Below are 20,727 nucleotides of genomic sequence, written 5' to 3' on the forward strand. Positions count from 1 at the left end.
GCCCTGGCAAAGTTAGAAAGGTTTTCTCAATCAGCAGGCTGGTTTGGTGGCATACCCCTGTAATCATAGCTAAACATGAGGCATAGGAAGGAGAATCAATATCAGAAGCCAGCTCTGCACCACAAGCATGACAAGACTATATGAATGGAGGTTTGGCTTAAATGGTAGAACACTTGCCTCACAGATGTGAGGCCCTGAGTTCCATTATTGCTTAAAAAAAAAAAGGTTCTAGTAAACTGAAAAACTAAATGTGAGGTAGTAAATAGAAGCCCATGTTTTATTTTTGTCATTAACAGTTGTCATACCTTTCCAACTTCTAGTTTTCTTGTCTGCAAAATATTACTGTTGAAAATACGGACTCAATATTTCTCAGAAAAGACATTTAAAAATTCACTCGAGCCAGGTGCTGGTGGTTCACATCTGTTACCCTAGCTACTCATGAGGCTGAGATCTGAGGATTGCAGTTCATAGTCAGCCTGAGCAGGAAAGTCCATGAGACTCCTATCTCCAATACACCACCAGAAGTGACTCAAAGTGGTAGAATGCTAGCCTTGAGCAAAAGAGCTCAGGGACTTGAGCCCTGAGTTTAAGCTCCACAACTAAACAGCAACAAAAATTCACTTAGCGGTATTGGAGTGGCTACCACACAGTAGTGGTAATTACAATTACAGTACTAGGCCCTAGGGATATAATAACACTATTTTTTTCTTTTTCTTTTTTCATTGTTGGGATAATGTATAGAGGGGCTACAGTTATATTTGTCAGGTAGTAGGTACATTACTTCGCAAGTTGATATCCCTTCTCATGTTAAAAGAGACATTGTTGTCAGTCATAGATTTGTATGTGATATTGGTTAGTCTTTCATTCAAGGATAAAATAAGATGATGTAAGTATGCTATTTTGAAGGGTAGACATGCTATGATATCTTTAAAGAAGTTTCAAAGTATCCATTCAGCTTTGATTTGTGTAACTGAAATGCTTCTGTTTTTGTTTTTCAGTCCAAGCCTTATGCATTTGATCGAGTGTTCCAGTCAAGCACATCTCAAGAGCAAGTATACAATGACTGTGCAAAAAAGATTGTTAAGGGTAAATATGCTTAGCTTGGTGGAAATCATTAACTTAGTTTACCAGCAATAAGATACAATTGAGTTTGTGATCTTTCCCATTTACCTCCACATTTTCTTTTTAGTATTTTTTCTCTTAATTGCAGAAGAAAGTTCAAATAACAATGTCAGTTATAATTAGTAAACCACTATGATCTAATTATATATAGTACCTAATGAAGAATATTAATAGGAACTACTTTACATGCTCCTCCTGGGACTTTAACTCTGTGCCTAGGCACTGTCTCTGAGCTTCTTGTTTGCTCCAGGCTAGTCTAGTGGTCTACCAGTTGAGCTACAGCTCCACTTCTGTCTTTTGTTGTTGCTGTTAGAGTGGTTTATTTCATGGACTTTGCTACCCTGGTAGCTTTGAACCATGATTCTCCGATCTTAGCTTTCAGAGTAGCTAGGGTTAATATACAGATGTGAGCTACCAGTGCCTGGCTTTCATGCTTGTTCCTGAGAGACACCATCCTCCAGAGAATTTACAAGGTAATAATTACAGAAATGAGACAGTATGAGAAGGATAATAAAATGACTGGACAGTGTCAAAAATAGTAGAAAATATCAATCTGTCATTTGTTCATCTCATTGTTATTTCTTGTAGACAAGCTTAATGAGTAGTTCAATGGGAATTGCCAAAAATTAGAAAGGTTATTAGGATATATTTTTCAGTTTTCTAAAATCAGAACTCTAGGTTGAAAGGAAAGTAGGGGAGTGTCTGGAGTTAATTCCCAATTATTATAAAAATTCCTTCTTATCAGAGGGACTTTGCAGTAAAATAGCTTTTTTAATATGATTTATTCCATTTTTTGACAGTTTTGATTAATAAAAAGTGCTTCTTAAATTGAAGCCAAATTTTGTCTTGTAATATTTATCTGGCTAGAGGGTGTTGAGATTGAGTAGTTTTTAAGTAGGAACACAGTTTATCTTATTGGAAGAGTATGAATAAATACAGATACAATGGAGGAGAAATGTAGATACTTCTTTTCATGTTAACTCCATCTTCCATATTGAAGCAAAGTCAAGTGAGGAACTGGGAGGAGTCTAAGAAAAGGCATGAAATGAATGGACCAGAGCAATGTAGCAGTATTGTCAGGTAGCATTTTTGGCCTGTTAGCTGCCAGGAAGAGTTGGATTTATCCATGTGGAGTTTAGCCAGGCAAGCACAAAACAGGAGAAAGTCAAGAGATTGAGGATATTGTCCAGGAAGTTACCACAACAAAGAGAAAGGAGCAGTTTTTCTATGCTTTGAGTCAATAGTTTTCCGAAATGATATGACTATATTATATGAGTGAGTATATTGTAGTCTTTGTGAGATACATTATTTTGGGGGGAGGAATTGGGGATCAACAAACCTCGCCCACTTTGTTCCTGTTAGCTTGCTAAGCTATCTCTATACTCTAATTGCATTAGCTTTTCTTCCTCCCCCCCCCCCCCCAATCCTGGGGCCTGAACTCAGGGCGTGGGCACTGTCTCTGAGCTTCTTTTACTCAAGGCTAGTGCTCTACCACTTGAACCACTGTGCCACTTCTGGCATTTTCTGTGTATGTGGTACTGAGGAATCAAACCCAGGGCTTCGTTCATGCTAGGCAAGCACTCCACCACTAGGCCACATTCCCAACCCCAGCATTAGCTTTTTTTTTTTTTTGCCAGTCCCAGGGCTTGAACTTAGGGCCTGTGCACTGTCCTTGGGCTTTCTCAAGGCTTAGTGCACTACCACTTGACTCACAGCACAACTTCCGACTTTTTCTATGTATGTAGCACTGAGGAATCGAGCCTGGATCTTCATGCATGCTATAGGCAAGCATTCTTAATCACTAGGCCAAACTCCTGGCCCAGCATTAGCTCTTGTTGTTGGTTGTTTATTTTTATATTGGTCATGGGGCTTGAACTCCTGACCTGGGCACTGTCCCTGAGCTCTTCAAGGCTAGTGTTCTGTCACTTGAGCCAGAGTGCCACTTCTTGTTTTTCTGGTGCTTAATTGGAGATGAGTCTTTTGTGCCTGGCTTTAAACTGCGATTGTCAGATCTCAGCCTCCTGAGTAGCTAGGATTATAGGTTCTTGGCTCAGCATTACCTTTTTAATTAATGAGAAGTGATTGATTCATGAAAGCTATGAGATCATGTTATATTTTCCCCCAAAGTACCAATTGTATAACCCTAGCTCAACAGAAAATAAAGTTAAATTTAACCACATTTTCCTTAGTGCAATTTTAGGATGTATGCCTGTAGTGGCCATAATCACTTCTCCCTTTTCAGAAGTAAATTTGCAGGTTATTTATCTGTTTTCCTTGTTCTTTCTGGCTTTGAAAACATCTTCAGCAGCTGAGAAATGTTATCTGTATGACCCAGTAGCTAGAGATTTGGGTTCGTTTTAAGTGATTTTTCTACTATACTCGTACCCACCATAAAATCTGTTAACAGTGTTTGCTTACATAATGCAGTATAATAACTATGTAACATTTATACTGGATTAAAGTGGGAGAATATTCACAGAATATATATCATTCCATTTTATATGAGACTTCTCTTATTGATAAGGATTGTGTTATTGCAATGATACCTGGCCCCCCCCCTTTTTTTTTCTTGGCCAGTCCTGGGCTTTTAGCCTACTTCTGGCTAATTTTTCTATGTATATGGTACTGAGGAATTGAACCTGGGTCTTCTTGCATACTAGGCAATCACTCTACCACTAGGCCAAACTCCTGGCCCAGCCTGGCCCATTTTTTAAAAATCATCTTATCATTTGGTTTGTCTCTTGCACCCAGGATTGATCATGTATGAGCCATAAATTTTTTAGTGTTGAATATTTCATAATTTCTAAAATCATAAAAAATTAAAGTTTTGAAGTCTCATATTAGTTATATGCATACATTTATTGTTTTAGGTGTACTTATATTCAGCTACATTCACAGTAAATCTAGATGTGTTCACTTATTGTGGGAGTTTTTTCCCTTTCCTTTGTAAAATATTAGAAACAAGAGTTGGACTTATCTTTCATGTTCTAAGCCTTTGATCCTAGTACAACAAAACAAAACAGTAGATAGGTTGGTAAGATTGAATGTATAGTATTTTGTAAGTGGGATAGAAGGAAAGTATGGGTTTGTGGGGTTTAATCACTGTGCAACGATCAGTTAATTAGTTCTACTTCTAAAAACTAATTCATACCTGTATGTAAATTGCATGTTTTTTTCTTTTAGATCACAAGGCTTTGGAATACAAATGTAATGATGTTTGATATGTACTCTGATATAATTAATTATAGGCACTGAAATTCAAAAATGTTTCTTAATTGACCTTGCAAAATAGAGCAGGTCTTAGAAGAAGTAATTGATTAGATTGCTTAGAAGATGGATTCATTAGTAAGAAAATTAAATACATTATTTCTTTTCATGTCTTTTCAAATTCTTTACATACTAACCAGGTGCGATGGCTCATGCCTGTAATCCAGCTACTCAGGAGGCTAAGATCTGAGGATCATGGTTCAGAGCCAGACCGGGCACTAAAAGAAGTCTAGGAGACTCTTATCTCCAATTAATCAGCAGAAAAGTGGAAGTGGCGCTGTGGTAGCCTGGAGCTGAAGAGCTCAGGGACAGCCCCAGACCTGAGTCCCATGACAGACAAAAAAAAAAATTCTTTACTTACTAAACTTTGGTAGACAGTTTTCATGTTAAACAATCTGAATCTTTCTAACCACTTATCCCACAAATATTTTGTTAGGCAGTATTTTTGAGTATGCTTGGGGTAGGAACAGGTGTGCATGTGTTTGTGTTTGATTTCAGAAGTAATTTGCTATGAATTTTGCTTAAGGAAAGAAATCACTGAGGTATAAAACTTCTAATTTTCTTGTAGATGTACTTGAGGGATACAATGGAACAATATTTGCATATGGACAAACGTCCTCTGGGAAGACACACACAATGGAGGTAATATTTTATAATCTGTTCTTGGATATAGTTTCCAGTACAAAGTATTCATCCCTTATTTCTGTACAGTACTTACACATTTTTATTACTTCTCATGCTGGCAGTAAACCAGTAACATTACTTACTGTTGAAATTAGTTCCTGCATTTGAATAGTAGAGGGATTGATTGCATACAGATTTATCTTGTTGGAATTCTCTAATACATGGGAAAATTTGAGGGGTTATATTGATTTTATTAAGAGTTGATTCAGGCTGTGTACTGGTGGCTCACCTCTGTAATCTAGCTACTTAAGAGGGTGAGAGCTGAGGATTATGGTTCAGAGTTGGCCCAGGCAGGAAAGTCTGTGAGACTCATTGCCAATTAACCACCAGAAAATTGGAAGTAGCTGCTCAAAGTGGTACAGTGCTAGTCTTGAGCAAAAAAAGCTCAGGAACAGTAGTTCCCTGGGCCCTGAATTCAAGCCCTGTGAGGACCAAGACCAAAAGAGAGAGGGGCGGGGGGGGGGCGAGGGACAGGGAGGGGAGGCGAGGCGAGCTGAGACCTGGAGGATTGTAGCTTGATGTCAACCAAGGCAGAAAAGTTCTTGAGACACGTGTCCAGTTAAACACCAAAATACCATATTAGAGGCACATTTCAAGTATAGAGTGTCAACTGTGAGCAAGAAAGCCAGGGCCCTGCATTCAAGCTCTGGTACTACTACTATACACACACTTCTGAGTAATTTTTGTCTTCCAAAATATCTGACACACTTCTCTGATAAGGATGTCAGTATTGATGTTAATCTTAAATGTGGCCTATTCTAACTTAGCTTCTAAAAAACATTTTAAAGGAAGTGAAATGGAGATGTGGCTGAAGTGGTAGAGTACCACCCTGGAATGGAAAAAGCTAAGGGAGATCCCTGAGTTCAAGTTCTAGTACCAGCACCAAAATTACCGGCCTATGACCCTCTGTCAGTGCTGTAGAGCATCTGCTTTTATCATTCATCCAAGTGTACTACAATAAATGATAGCTTATTTTGATGTAATTTTCATTGCTTGATTTTATCAAGGAAAACTAACATTCTACCATTCACAGACATTAGATTTCAAATCAAAGGAACAGTACAGATTTATATGGAAAGAAATTGAAACCCTTTCATATTTATTTAAAAGTAATCATTTCAACCTAGTGATTACATAAAGTGTTAAGATCAAACATGTGCTGAGCACCAGTGTCTCACATTTGTAATCCTTAACTGCTCAAGTTGCCAAGATCTTACAATCTGCTTGAGACTCTTATCTCCAGTTAACTAGCAAAATTCGGGAAGTGGAATTGTGGCTTGAGGAGTAGAGTTCTAGCCTCGAGCACAAAATCTTAGCGACAGCCTCCAGGCCAACACACACAAGAAAAGATTAAATGTGTTTGTTGTACAGTTGTGTACAATTCTACACTTAATAGTAAGATGGCTTTTTTTTTCTGCCTGTCCTGGGACTTGAACTCAGGGCCTGAGCACTATCGTTGGGCCTTCTCAAGGCCAGAGCTCTACCACTTGAGTCACAGCACTACTTTCAGCTTTTTCTGTGTATGTGGTACCAAGGAATCGAACCTGGGTCTCTGTGCATGCTAAGCAAACACTAGGCAAAACTCCCTGCCTAAAACGGCTTTTTTGTTTCAAAGGTATTTAGAGAGCCACAAAAATAGCATTTCCTACCTTCTATTAATCTATTAATCTATTAAATTAAATATTTTATCTCTTCTAACTTGTTCAAGAAATCTGGTTTTGTTTTGCATGTAGGGTAAGCTTCATGATCCAGAAGGCATGGGAATTATTCCAAGAATAGTGCAAGATATTTTTAACTATATTTACTCCATGGATGAGAATTTGGAATTTCATATTAAGGTAAAGTACAACTTAACAGACCCAATTAAATAGTTAATAAATGAATAGACTAATTTATAAAATTTCTTAATCCTTTTGTTCTTTAGGTTTCATATTTTGAAATTTATTTGGATAAAATAAGGGACCTATTAGATGGTAAGTTATATTCTTGCTTTTTAATTATGAAAATAGCTCCTGTTACTTCTGTGGTGCAAGTGAGACTTCATTAGAACTTATATTTGAAATTGACTTACTAATATAATACGCATAATTGTGTAATGGACAAATTAAAAAAACTTGAAGTTTTAGTTGCATACCTTTTTATATAGTATAACTAGTTAAGAGCATATACTTACAGGTACTTTTTTGTGTGCTGGTACTAGGACTTGAACAGGGGGCCTTGTGATTTTGCTAAAGGTTAGTGCTCTGCCACTTAGATACTTCTTAAATGATATTTTTGGTTCTACATTTGGAATAAAGAGCATTTGAGGGGCACGGATTTTGGCCTAGTGGTAGAGTGCTTGCCTAGCATGCATGAAGACCTCAGTACCACATATATAGTAAAAGCCAGAAGTGGTGCTGTGGCTCAAGTGGTAGAGTCCTAACCTTGAGGAAAGTCCAAGGACAAGCAAAAAAACAAGAGCATCTAAGTCCTCTTAAATTTTCATATCAAATGTACTAACCTTGAGCTTAAAGTCTACTTAGTAATAATAGACTACAAATGGGAAGTCTCTTAATTTTTCTAGTTATTTCACAACTGGTCTAATATTGCTAATTTTTCTCTTTTCAGTTTCAAAGACCAATCTTTCAGTTCATGAAGACAAAAACCGTGTTCCTTATGTAAAGGTACTTAGAAAATTATGGAAAATAGTTGTTTAGAACATACCCTTGTAATAACATCTTTAAAGGACTTGACAATACTTTAACTTTTTCCAGGGATGCACAGAGCGTTTTGTATGTAGTCCAGATGAAGTTATGGATACCATAGATGAAGGAAAATCCAACAGACATGTAGCAGTTACAAGTAAGTAGAATATTTACTAATGGTAGTTAAGAGTGTAAATCAAGGGCTGGGAGTGTGGCCTAGCATGCACGAAGCCCTGGGTTTGATTCCTCGCCACCACATACATAGAAAAAAGCCAGAAGTGAGGCTCAAGTAGTAGAGCTCTAGCCTTGAGAAAGTCCAAGGACAGTGCTCAGGCCCTGACCTCAAGCCCAGGACTGGCAAAAAAAAAAAAGTCCAAGAACAGTGACCTAGGCTCAGTTCAAGCCCAGGACTGACCTCCCCCCCACACACAAAAAAAGTGTAAATCAAGTATATAAACCAATTTCTGGATAAACTCACCAAGTTGAAAAATGTAAGATTTTTTTTATGTAAAATAATTCTTTAAGGGAAATTATTAATAAGGAACTATGTATATTGTTTATTATTTCATTTCAGATATGAACGAACATAGCTCTAGGAGTCATAGTATATTTCTTATTAATGTAAAACAAGAAAACACACAAACGGAACAAAAACTGAGTGGAAAACTTTATCTGGTTGATTTAGCTGGTAGTGAAAAGGTAAGTTCTTTATATATTCTATGATATATTCAAGCATTTTTGTAAACTTCACCTTGAATTGGGACTTAAACAATGTTCATTGTTACACATGGAAATTTTCAAAATTACTTTGTTTTCTGGTAACTATTGCTTAGTCTTTTCTGGTTTAGTTGTATAGTTGTCCCTTATTCTCAATGGAGAATTGTTTTTAAAGACCTATTCCACCCTCATGCTACCCTGTGGATACCCCAAAACGTAGGTGTTCAAGTCTCTTAAATGCACAGTATTTATATGTAACTTAGGCATATCCTACATACTTTAAATCATCTCTAGATTACTAATACACGCTATAGTGTAAATGCTTTGTAAATAATGGTTGCATTGTTCAAGTGAGTAGTGTAAAATTCTAGGCTACATGCCGGTACCTCATACCTGTAATCTCATCTACATAGGAGGCCACCTCAAGTTAAAAAAAAAAAAAATCATTAGTGGGACCTTTGCAGGCCTGTCATCTCAGTTACATCAGAGGCATAAGAAAGTTCAGTTTCCAGGCCTGCCTACACATAATTAAAGCAAACAGGCTTGGGGTATGGCTCAAGTAGTAAAGTGCAAGGACAAGGCCTTAAGTTCAACCCCTAATACTGCCAGAAATAAAAAACAAAAAGAAAAAAACTTCTGTGTTTAAACATGGGGTTTTTCCTAAATCTTTTCCATGTTTGCGTAACTTTTTTTGTGGTTCATGGGGCTTGAACTCTGGGCCTGGGCGCTGTCCCTGAACTCTTCAGCTCAAGGCTACCATCCTACCCCTGAGCCACAGTCCCACTTCCCATTTTCTAGAGATTAATTGGAGATAAGAGTGTCATGTTCATCAGTTCCTGGGCTGGCTTTGAACCTCCATCCTCAGATCTCACATCCTCATATCTCAGCCTCCTGAGTAGCTAAGATTACAAGCACGAGCCACCGCAACTGGCAGATACAGAACTTTTGATGATACTTTTTTCTTTTGGATCATTACTTCATTTTTACAGTATCATATCAAATTTTAGTTTATATTGATATCAGAATAGGTTTTGATGTTTTTATATTGACCTTTATGGTCAGTATTGCTGTTCTACTAATTTTGTGTATTCTGATTAGATTCAAGTCTTATATATACATCTTATAAAAACTATCTCTAATCTTGGAGTGTGAGGAAATCCCTCCTTCCCTCCCTTCCTTCCTTCCTTGCTTCTTTGTACTTTATTTTGGAGGTATTGTATAGAGGGGTTATAGTTACATTCGTGGGGTAGTGGGTACATTACTTCTCAAACTTTGAAGGGAAGACATCTCTTTAACTGACATTGCTAACATTGTTGAATGTATTTGTAATATAGGTATTTAGACATTTTACAGTTTTAGAGAAGCAGACTTCCATATATATGTTTAAATTTAGTCTATTTTTTTCTGCAGGTTGTAGCCATTACTATTTTAGCAGATTTTAGGTTTGTTTTTTTATTTTTGCCAGTCATGGGACTTGAACTCTGGGCCTGAGCACTGTCCTTGGGCTTTCTCAAGACTAGAGCTCCACTACTTGAGCCATAGCACCACTTCGGGCTTCTTCTTTGTATGATGTAACAAGGAATTGAACCTGGTCTTTGTGCATGTTAGGCAAGTACTCTACCACTAGACCAAACTCCCGACCTTAAGTTTGTCTTTTCTAATATAGAAAAGACTGTCGATGAGAATTGCTACGAAATGGTTATTTGAAGAGCACAAACTCAAAGTAAAATTTGATATATTAACATCATCTATGCATTTAAGTTCTGAGAAGAATGATACTCATATAATAGTAATTAGAATTTTACAATAAATGCTCGGCAAATAATATCATAGAGCTCTTGTTTTGCCTTTGCTGGTTATTGATGACTTCTACTTTCTAAACCAGGAAGCTGAAAGTAAATCATCTTAAATTTGTACTTTTGTTTCTTCATTGTGGAATCTTATAGGTTAGTAAAACTGGTGCTGAAGGTGCTGTGCTGGATGAAGCTAAGAACATCAACAAATCACTTTCTGCTCTTGGAAATGTTATTTCTGCTTTGGCTGAGGGTAGTGTGAGTATACATGCTTCTTTTTGTTGTCCTGCTATTTTGGGGAAGTTTATTTTAATATAGATATGTATAAATATATATACATATATGTTCTTATGTGTATTTATATATACTTAAATATGTGAGAGAAAGGTTTACAGAATCTGTCTTAAGAATTTTAAGTATTAATGTAAACCTTAGTTTCCATTGTGATATTAAGATGTTAAAATAACTAAAATAATTATTTCCAGTAGTTTTTCTAATGAATTTTATATAATCTTTTGTTTTTATATATAGACATATGTTCCATATCGAGATAGTAAAATGACAAGAATTCTTCAAGATTCTTTAGGAGGCAACTGTAGAACCACTATTGTAATTTGCTGCTCTCCATCATCATACAATGAGTCTGAAACAAAATCTACACTCCTCTTTGGTCAAAGGTTGGTTGCTAAGAAATATAAAGCCTGCCAGGAGCCAGTGGCTCATGCCTGTAATCCTAACTACTCAGGAGTCTGAGATCTATGGATGTCCATCAGACGCCAACCCAGGCAGAAAAGTCCCCAAGAGACTTATTTCCAATTAGTCACTCAAAAGACGGAAGTGGTATTGTGGATCTAAGTGGTAGAGTGCTAGCCTTGAGCATACGAGCTCATAAGAAATAAAAGCCTAAAATGTGGCCAGGTGCAATGGCTCATGCCTATAATCCTAGCTACTCTGGGGGGTGAGATCTGAGGATCAAAGTTCCAAGCCAGCCTGGGCACAAAAGGACCTGAGACTTTTATCTCCCATTAACCTCTAGAAAATGAGAAGAGAGGCTTGGCTCAAGGGTAGGGCAGTAGCCTTGAGCTGAAGAGCTCAGGGACAGTGCCAAGGCCAAACTCAAGCCCCATGACCTACCAAAAAAAAAAGCCTAAAATGTAGACAGACTTTGTATACTAAATATATTAATGTCAGATAGCTGTTCAAGTCATGCATATTTTTACTATGCTGGTACTTTCTTAATTGAAAATGAGTAGATCTATAGTTTGTTATGCTTACCTTGTTTTCATATACATTAAAATCAGTTATTTAGTCAGATTTGTATCGGAATTTTCAATTCATCATTAATAAGCATTTGAATTAGATACTATAAAAGCCTTGAAAATACAGCCCATTGTTAAGCCTGTTAACATATTTCACAGGTTCAGAAATCTGTAAGAAATGGTTTGTCTACAAAAGTCAATAGTGCTTACTTTATCTGAGACTTTAAATTATAATTAATTTTTATTCAGCCTTGAAAATTAATTGGGAAAATGAATGCCCTGGGGGTCAGGAGTGTGGCCTGGTAGTAGAGTGCTTGCCTAGCAAGCACGAAGCCCTGGATTCAATTCCTCAGTACCATATTTGCAGAAAAAGCCAGGAGTGTTGCTGTGGCTCAAGTACTAGCCTTGAGAATGCCCGAGAACAGTGCTCAGGCCCTTATTTCAAGCCCTAGGACTGGAAAAAACCCAAAACAATAACCAAAAACAAACGAAGAAAAATAAATGTTTTGGGATTTTTTTTTTTCTATCTTTAGTGAGTTTTGGGGTTTGATACAAACTTAGGTGATTGTAAGCAAGCACTATACATAGTAGCTTTTAGGATTCAGTCTGAGAGATCTGGACAAAAACTTGAAAATTGAGCAATTAACCATATATTATATATTGTATCTGTCAATCAAAAGTAATTCAGTCACATCCATTTTTCCCAATTTCATCTCTTAGGGCCAAAACAATTAAGAATACAGTTTGTGTCAATGTGGAGTTAACTGCAGAACAGTGGAAAAAGAAGTATGAAAAGGAAAAAGAAAAAAATAAGACCCTACGAAATACCATTCAGTGGCTTGAAAATGAACTCAACCGATGGCGTAATGGTAATTACTTAAGAACATCATTTTTTTTTCATGCAATATACATTTAGGGCTTTTTTTTTTTCTTGTATTTTATTGTTGGAGTAACATTTAGAAGGTAACATTCTTCAGAGGGTGAGTACATTACTTATTGAATATTGATATCCCTTCTCATATTTTTCTCCCACTTTCCCTCCAGGGCATTTTATTTTATTGGCATGATATTTTGATATGAATATAGGTGAAAGTAAAGCATATCCATTTTCAGTTTATGTGTTTTCAAAAAAAATCTTTTTCCTGAAATAAAAAGTTTAGAGGTGGGCTGGGAGCATGGCCTAGTGGTAGAGTGTTTGCCCTAGCATGCACAAAGGCTTGAAAATTAATTGGGAAAATGAATGCCAGGAGTGTAGCCTGGTGATAGAGTGCTTGCCTACTATGCACGAAGAGCGGGGTTCGATTCCTTGATACCAAATACATAGAAAAAAAGCTGGGAGTGGTGCTGAGGCTCAAGTGGTAGAGCTCAAGCCCAGGACTGGCAAAAAAAAAAAAAGGAATTAATTCAAATAAAATTGAAGTTAATTTGAGATATGTGGATTTTTACTGACATTTCACTGTTGTCTTTCAGGGGAGACAGTGCCCATTGATGAACAGTTTGACAAAGAGAAAGCCAGCTTAGAAGCTTTTACAATAGATAAAGATATTACTATTACCAATGATAAACCAGCAGCCACAATTGGAGTTACTGGAAGTTTTACTGATGCTGAGAGAAGAAAGTGTGAAGAAGAAATTGCTAAATTGTACAAACAACTTGATGACAAGGTATGAATTCTTTGTTCTAAGCATGTTTTCTTAGGGAATGTTACTGATGAATTTACTGTTGGGACTCTTAATGATCTATATACTACTTCCTTGGGTTTTTGGTATCTTTCTTTTGGAGGTAGGGGACCTTTTGTGCCCAATGCTAATGTTCTACTACTGCTCTGCTACTTGAGGCACAGGTCTCCTTCTGGTCATTTGATGGTTAATTGAAGATAAGAATATCATGGACTTTCCTGCCTGTGTTAAATTTCATTTGATGCTTAGCATCACAGGAAGGGAGAGAGGGAGGGAACGAGGGAAACTTTCTGAGGAAAATGGTGAAATGACATTTGTAATATGGGGTCTGATGATCCTAATAAAAGATAAAAGAACAGAATATATTTCCTAAATCATTACTATCAATTGTATAAAAAGTAACATTTTTAACTTAATAGAAAGGAAGGAAAGGACAAGAATGGGAGAGTCTAGGAGAAAATAATGTTTTATGTATTTTAAGCAGAGATGGCTTATTTGAAATGTTTTGTGTCTTGATTTTCAATAGTAGGTTTGAACTTTTTTTTTTAGCATTTTAAGTATTTAATCAATGGCTTTTAAAATATAAGTCGTTTTTCTTCTTTGCATAAGTGAAATACCATTATTGGTAACTGAGTTTCTTCTGTTTCAGATTTTCTAACTTAAGTTGAATTTGGAGAAATTATTTGAACTATTTGTGGCTTATAGTAATTTTGAATTTGTATGGGAAACAATTACTCTGTTACTTGAATGTGCTTTAAACTTTTTAGGATGAGGAGATTAACCAACAGAGCCAGCTAGTGGAGAAACTGAAGACACAGATGTTGGACCAGGAAGAGGTATGTTTAACCATTCTCCATAATGCATACAAAAAGTTTTATGTATTACTATTATTTGAGGATAAATCTATAGATCCAAGAATTTAAAATTTTATGATTCTGTGCATGCCTTATTATGGCTCTCCTGAGGTAGATAAATCATGAATTAAAGCGTAGATAGCTTCCTCTTAAGATAATCCTTATTTTAATTTTGCTTTGTTTTTAAATTGGAGTTTCTTCTCCTGGAGAGGAAAAGAGAACTTAAGAATTATTTACCAGGCATGATATATACATGTAATCCTATCACTCAGGACACTGGGGCAAGAGAACTAAAAATTCTTATTTTGGTCTGGGGGTAGTAGAAGGGTTTGAACTCAGGGCTCCTGCTCATTCTTAATTTGTTTGTTTGGTTGCTGCTCTACCATTTTAGCCATGCTTCCTGCCTGGCATTTTGCTGGCTATTTTGCTGGCTCCTCAAAAGACTTAGGTGCTCAGGCTGGCTTCAAAATGGTATCCCCTGAATCTCAAGCTCCTGAATAGCTAGGATTTTAGACTTGAGCCACCCAGCCAAAACCATTAGTATCAATCTACTGGACTTTAGCTGTTTTTTTTTGTTTTGTTTTGTTTTATTACTTGTAAGCAAGTAAATTTTGTTTGTATTTTATTCTTATTGATCTGTGATCTGAGTAACCTTAGACTCTTCCCCTCCTCCTAATGAAAAAATAGTCACTCCACTCCATATAACTAGCAGTCGAACCTAGGGTCTTGTGTGTGTAGGCAATGTTCTACCATAAAAACTTTTCAATTAAGGGGCCAGGAGTTTGGCTTAGTGGTTAAAGTGCTTGCCTAGCATGCATGAAGACCTGGGTTCGATTCCTTGGTACCACATACGTAGAAAAAAGCCGGAAGTGTTGCTAAGGCTCAAGTGGTAGAGCTCTAGCCTTGAGAAAGTCCAAGGACAGTGCTCAGGCCCTGAGCTCAAGCCCAGGACTGGCAAAAAAAAAAACAAACAACTTTTCAATTAAGCCAGGTACTGGTAGCTAACACCACTAATTTATAGCTACTCAGGAGGCTGAGATTTGAGTATTGAGGTTCAAAGCCAGCATGGGCAGAAAAGTCTGTGAGACTTTTATCTCCAGTTAATTACCAGGAAACTGGAAGTGGCACTGTGGCTCAAAGTGGTAGAGTGCTAGCCTTAAGCAAACAGTTCAGGAATAGTACCCATGACCAAAAAACAAACAAAAACCCAACTTTTCTATAGTCCCTCAGTTACTCGCAAACAAGATACAAGTCTACAAGAATTAAAGATTTTTTTTAAATTCCCATTAAATTTTAACTGATTGTATTTTTCAATATGACTTTTTATGAGAATGAGAATGTCTCATGAATAAAAAGCACTTTTTAGGGCTGGTCAGGTGGCAGAGACTCTGGATTTGATCCCTAGCAAAAATAAAGAAAAAACTTAACTCCATCATATTTACCCACCTCCATTCTGTTCATTTCTTCAGTCTTTCCTTTCATCTCAGATCTTCCTTACCTTCCTTTTGTCTCTTCAGTTTGGTCCCTCATTTTATCTCACCCTATATGGTAGAGGGATAATAGAAAAAAAAAATACTTCCTATGTAAATTTTTGGGGGGATGGGGATAAAGATCGTATCTCTTTTATAAGGGCTGCCCATCCTCAGTGAAATTAATCCTGGTCATTTCATCTTTATACTTACATAACCAAAAAAACATTTTGGGTTGTGTTTTGTTTTGTTTTTTGTTTGCTTGTTTATTTTTGCTATTTCATCCTGTACATTATAGAATATTTAGCATCCCTAATCCTAAATGCTATTATTACCCATAATGAACATTGCACAGATTTCCAAATAAAGACATTCCTACATATTTCCAAATGTCTCTACTAAAAGCCATTTATATGCCAGTGGCTCACCCCTGTAATCAGTCCTCGCTCCTCAGGATGCTGAGATCTGAGCATGATGGTTTAAAGCCAGACCAGCCAGGAAAATCTGTGAGTCTCTATCTACAGTTAACAACTAAAAAGCTGAAAGTGGCACTGTGGCTCAAATGATAGACCACTAGTCTTGAGCAGAAAATGCTCAGGGATAGTGCCCAGACCCTGCGGTTCAGACCTAGGACTGGCACCCCAAAGAAGTCACAGATTGGTTGATTGTAGTAGCTTCTTGACCAGTCCATTCTGTCCACTTCACATTTTCTGTGCTAAGGCACAGCACAGCTGCCCTTTGTTGCCCAAAGTAAATCTCAATTTGTAATGAACTGTCCTAACATCTAATTTCTTGCTTGTCTGAACACAATTCATAGGTCTATAGAAGCGTCTTAGTAATTTTCACCTGACTAAAATCTACCTTAGTCACCTTTTCTTTAAATAGGCTCCAGAAACACCCTCTTTTCTAAACTACCAAACTCCTATTGGTCTTGTCCTTTATAACATTCTGCCATATATTGGCCTTTGTTAGACTCCTCACAGGCAAAATGTTGGGCTGCTGGGGTCATTTGTGGCAGCTGAGACCACTTCCTTTTCTGATAAATGGCTGTGGTCCGATGCCCACAGTGCTCACTGTGCCTGCTCAGTTGCACTTGCATGATATTGATTGAATCACAGTCCCCACAAGCTGAAAATGTTTTTCTTCCCCTGCCTATAAAAACTACAGCTTGCTTAGGTTCCAGCACAGCCTCTGGTCCCAACAAGGAGGTTTGCCTGGGAGCCTACTCTAATAAACTTTCCTTTGTCTGTACTTACTTTCGTCTCTCCTCTTTCTCAAACCCTTATATCTATATTACATTCTGTCTCTCCCAGTGCCTCTGAGCAATGAGTATTCAGTAAATCTTTTAAAGGCATGTTCAACGTTAGCATCCGCATTTCATTCCTCAGTGCTTAGTAATTGATAAAGCCATTAAATGTGTGGTAAAAATTGTATTTTGTGTGTGTGTGTGTGAAAATACATATTTTACTTTTTCTTTTAGCTTCTGGCATCTACCAGAAGGGATCAAGACAATATGCAAGCTGAGCTGAATCGCCTTCAGGCAGAAAATGATGCCTCTAAAGAAGAAGTAAAAGAAGTTTTACAAGCCTTAGAGGAACTTGCTGTTAATTACGATCAAAAGTCTCAGGAAGTTGAAGACAAAACCAAGGAATATGAATTGCTTAGTGATGAATTGAATCAGAAATCGGTATGATTTATTTTCCTAGTACTTTAGTATAATCAATATTAATTAGAAAATTACTTCTAAATAAACCTAAGATATTGATAGCATTAATTCTTAGGACTTGATTAGCATCCAGACTCAGGCATTAACTTCAATTATCCTTTATTTGAAGCCTTGGAGGTAAAGGAAGAGGGTTGTTTGGTTCCTCAGCATCTATTAATGTGTACATTCAGGACTCATTGAAAAGATTTTGGCTATTAATGGATAAAGGGAAAAAATTAAAAACTAGTTTTTACTGTTAGATGATTATTCAAACCTACAAATCAAGAAATACATAAAAAATAAAGATAATATGGTTTTACTGAATTATTTAGAATAGTTATAAGGACATAGAAGCATGCAGTTTGTTTTCACTAGAATAGTGAATAGTCTACCACCTGGAATGGTGCCTTCCCAGAACAATGTAATGGGATCTTTTTTTTTTTTTTTTGCCAGTCCTGGGCTTGAGCTCAGGGCCTAAGCCCTGTCCTTGGACTTTCTCAAGGCTAGAGCTCTGCCACTTGAGCCTCAGCACCATTTCCAGCTTTTTTCTATGCATGTGGTACCAAGGAATTGAACCCGGGTCTTCGTACATGCTAGGCAAGCACTCTACCACTAGGCCAAACTCCCGGCCCTGTAATGGGATCTTCTATAGTTCTCTAATACGTGGAGATTTTTATTTATCATTTCTTAGGGTAGGGACTACCAACCTCCAGTAATGGCAGAAATATCATTGTTTCAACATCGTTATTTTTAGGTTCTCTTTTAGAAGTCAGCACTTGGAATTGCACTCAGGCTCAGTACCTAAAACCTATTTCCCAGACTGTTTAATTGTCTAAGGGAAAGCAGTCAGCACTGTGAAATAGCACTGTTAAAAGGTTTCCTTCCTCTGATGAGTTAATTTCCCCTTTTTAATCACTAAAGTTACCAGCTTGAAGTCTATTTAATACCATGGAGATTAAAGAAATCATTATAATCTTTCCAAGTTGAATTGTTCTACCTACTAATACAGTGGCAGCATCAGAACACTGCAGAACTGTCCTGTGGTGGACCTAAAATCAGTACTATCACAATTGGTAATAGAAGTTAGAAACTGCTGGCATTTAGTATCTTTTGTGCTTAAACAGTAATATTAGAGAAAATGTTTGGCGGTTTTAACATTTATGGTAGAAGCTTGCAGTATTATGGAATTACAAGGAAGCTTATATCGTATTGTAGATTAAATTTAATGAATATGCTAGCCACTAAATTACTAGCCACCAGAAGAAACAAGTTGAGATGAAACTCACTGTGTTGGTTCACGTGTGTGATCCCAGCTATGTAGGAGATGTAGATAGGAGTATCATTGTTTGAGGCTAAGCTGGGGAAATTGAGGCAACTTACTAGAAAAATAACTAAAAGAGGAAAAAAGGTAAAACTATACCACTAAAAATGAATAACTTGCATGAAGTTGCAACTTAAATAGTTAAAGAAAAATTAGCCAAAGATTGGGTTAGACTTTTGAAAATTGGGTGATTTTTGTAGGTGGTAAGGCAACTTTAACTGTAGACTCATGATAACTGAACTGAGTAATGCTACTTCATCACTAGCTCCTAGATAATTGTTTAAATCATAGGGTCACAAGTAATACTCATTATAAGTGGGTGAATTCTTTTCGGTGAGTATATAGAAAGTAAATGAAAGAGGGCTGGGAGTTTGGCCTAGTGGTAGAGTGCTTGCCTAGCATGCACGGAGACCTCGGTACCACATACATAGAAAAAAGCCGGAAGTGGTATTGAGGCTCAAGTAGTAGAGCTCTAGCCTTGAGAAAGTCCAAGGACAGGGTTCATGCCCTGAGCTCAAGCCTAGGACTGGCCAAAAAAAAAAAAAAAGTAAATGAAAGAAAGCATATTAATCATGTACAAAACAGCTCTATTCTAACATTAGTTTGTTTGGACTTAATTTTCAAAGGTAACCCAATCTAGCAATACATAATATCTAGCTAATTATATCTAATTAATTTTGAAATTCTTAATTGACTACAGTATGGCTATTGTATATCATCTGTGAAATCTAAAGTAGTATTTAAGCTTAAGTTTTGGGAGCTGGCCCAAAATTCAGTAGCTAGATCTCTTGATCTGTGTGGTCCTATAAAGGCTAGGTGAAAAACTTGAGATCTTCATGAGTATTTGAATTGAGTTTCATTTGTTCTTTCCTTTTTTGGTTACCAGGCAACTTTAGCAAGTATAGATGCTGAACTTCAGAAACTGAAGGAAATGACCAGCCACCAGAAAAAACGAGCAGCTGAGATGATGGCATCTTTACTGAAAGACCTTGCAGAGATAGGAATCGCTGTGGGAAATAATGATGTGAAGGTAAACAGAGCTAAATATTAAATGTATATTAAATTCGTAAGTTTGATTACTAATTTTCATAAGGTTCAAAGGTTATGCATTGATAAATTATCTTAATAATGTTATGTAAGTGTTTGTAATATTGTTAAAGAAACTAACGGAGGAAAGTCATAAATTGTCCCATGCTTGAGTGGTTTTTTTAAAAAAGATATTAGGGCTGAAAGTTTGGCCTAGTGGTAGAGTGCTTGCCTAGCATGCACGAAGACCCGGGTTCAATTCCTCAGTACCACATACATAGAAAAAAGCCAGAAGTGGTGCTGAGGCTCAAGTGGTAGAGCTCTAGCCTTGAGAAAGTCCAAGGACAGTGCTTAGGCCTTGAGCTCAAGCCCAGGACTGGCAATAAATAAGTAAAAATAAATAAAAAGATAATGAACACTGAATAATTCTTTAAAGTTTTTAATAGGCCTTCTTTTGTTTGTTTGTTTTATTATGGCTTTTATGTTGCCCAGGCTGGCCTCATAATGGGCTCATATGATCAATGTGCTTCTGTCTCTGAAGTAGCTACGGACTGCATTCATATACCACTGTGCCCAACTATGTACCTCTTATTTTTCCCTGTATCTTGTAATGGATGTGAATACTGGTTATGTCAGCATTACATATGTTACATAAGATTCTTGTGAAGAATCTTAATTGCAGAAGCATGTACACACTTTGTTGTTAGAAGCCAAAATTCCTATAATCCTGTATTTACATTGACTCACCTTTGAAACAAAGGAGTTAAATGCTGGTGATCTAACTTGCTTTCTTCACCATCAGTCTGAATATCCTGCTCTACCTATTTTTATGGTTATGTGGAATACAAAGATGAATGGTAATTGTTCTTTGAATGGAAAAGTCAATTTACTTAACATCACTGAACTCTAGAAAGGCAATGTTCAGTGTCTTTCTTGATGTTCATATCAGGGAAAGTAAACACAGTATTTTTACCTTCCTAAACTCCATTTTCATTGATTTTTTTTTTCTTGGGGGGTGGGGTAGTTATTGAGATGGGGCCTCATTGGGTAGCTGAGAATGGCTTCAAATTTCCTGTCCTCGGTTTTGCCATCACAGAATTCCCCAGTGTTAGCTAAGATTATAGATGTATGCCAAATGCCTGGCTGA

At 36.9% G+C, this 20,727-nt stretch overlaps 1 protein-coding gene across 1 annotated transcript in view; it reads left to right on the forward strand.

Annotated features, from left to right (window-relative positions):
- Positions 1-20,727, forward strand: part of Kif5b (kinesin family member 5B) — a 39,319-nt gene that overhangs the window by 4,955 nt on the left and 13,637 nt on the right. Inside the window, exons 2-15 of the mRNA XM_090319067.1 lie at positions 999-1,086; positions 4,958-5,031; positions 6,807-6,911; positions 6,998-7,046; positions 7,681-7,736; positions 7,827-7,914; positions 8,332-8,456; positions 10,421-10,525; positions 10,799-10,944; positions 12,247-12,395; positions 12,997-13,190; positions 13,973-14,041; positions 17,009-17,215; positions 19,441-19,584. Of these exons, the coding sequence (XP_090175193.1) occupies positions 999-1,086; positions 4,958-5,031; positions 6,807-6,911; positions 6,998-7,046; positions 7,681-7,736; positions 7,827-7,914; positions 8,332-8,456; positions 10,421-10,525; positions 10,799-10,944; positions 12,247-12,395; positions 12,997-13,190; positions 13,973-14,041; positions 17,009-17,215; positions 19,441-19,584 (1,599 nt within the window). The remainder of the gene's footprint in view (positions 1-998; positions 1,087-4,957; positions 5,032-6,806; positions 6,912-6,997; positions 7,047-7,680; positions 7,737-7,826; positions 7,915-8,331; positions 8,457-10,420; positions 10,526-10,798; positions 10,945-12,246; positions 12,396-12,996; positions 13,191-13,972; positions 14,042-17,008; positions 17,216-19,440; positions 19,585-20,727) is intronic.

The sequence above is a fragment of the Megascapheus bottae genome, chromosome 26 (genome assembly GCF_031878675.1).
Source record: "Megascapheus bottae isolate mThoBot1 chromosome 26, mThoBot2.hap1, whole genome shotgun sequence".
Classification (NCBI taxonomy): domain Eukaryota; kingdom Metazoa; phylum Chordata; class Mammalia; order Rodentia; family Geomyidae; genus Megascapheus; species Megascapheus bottae.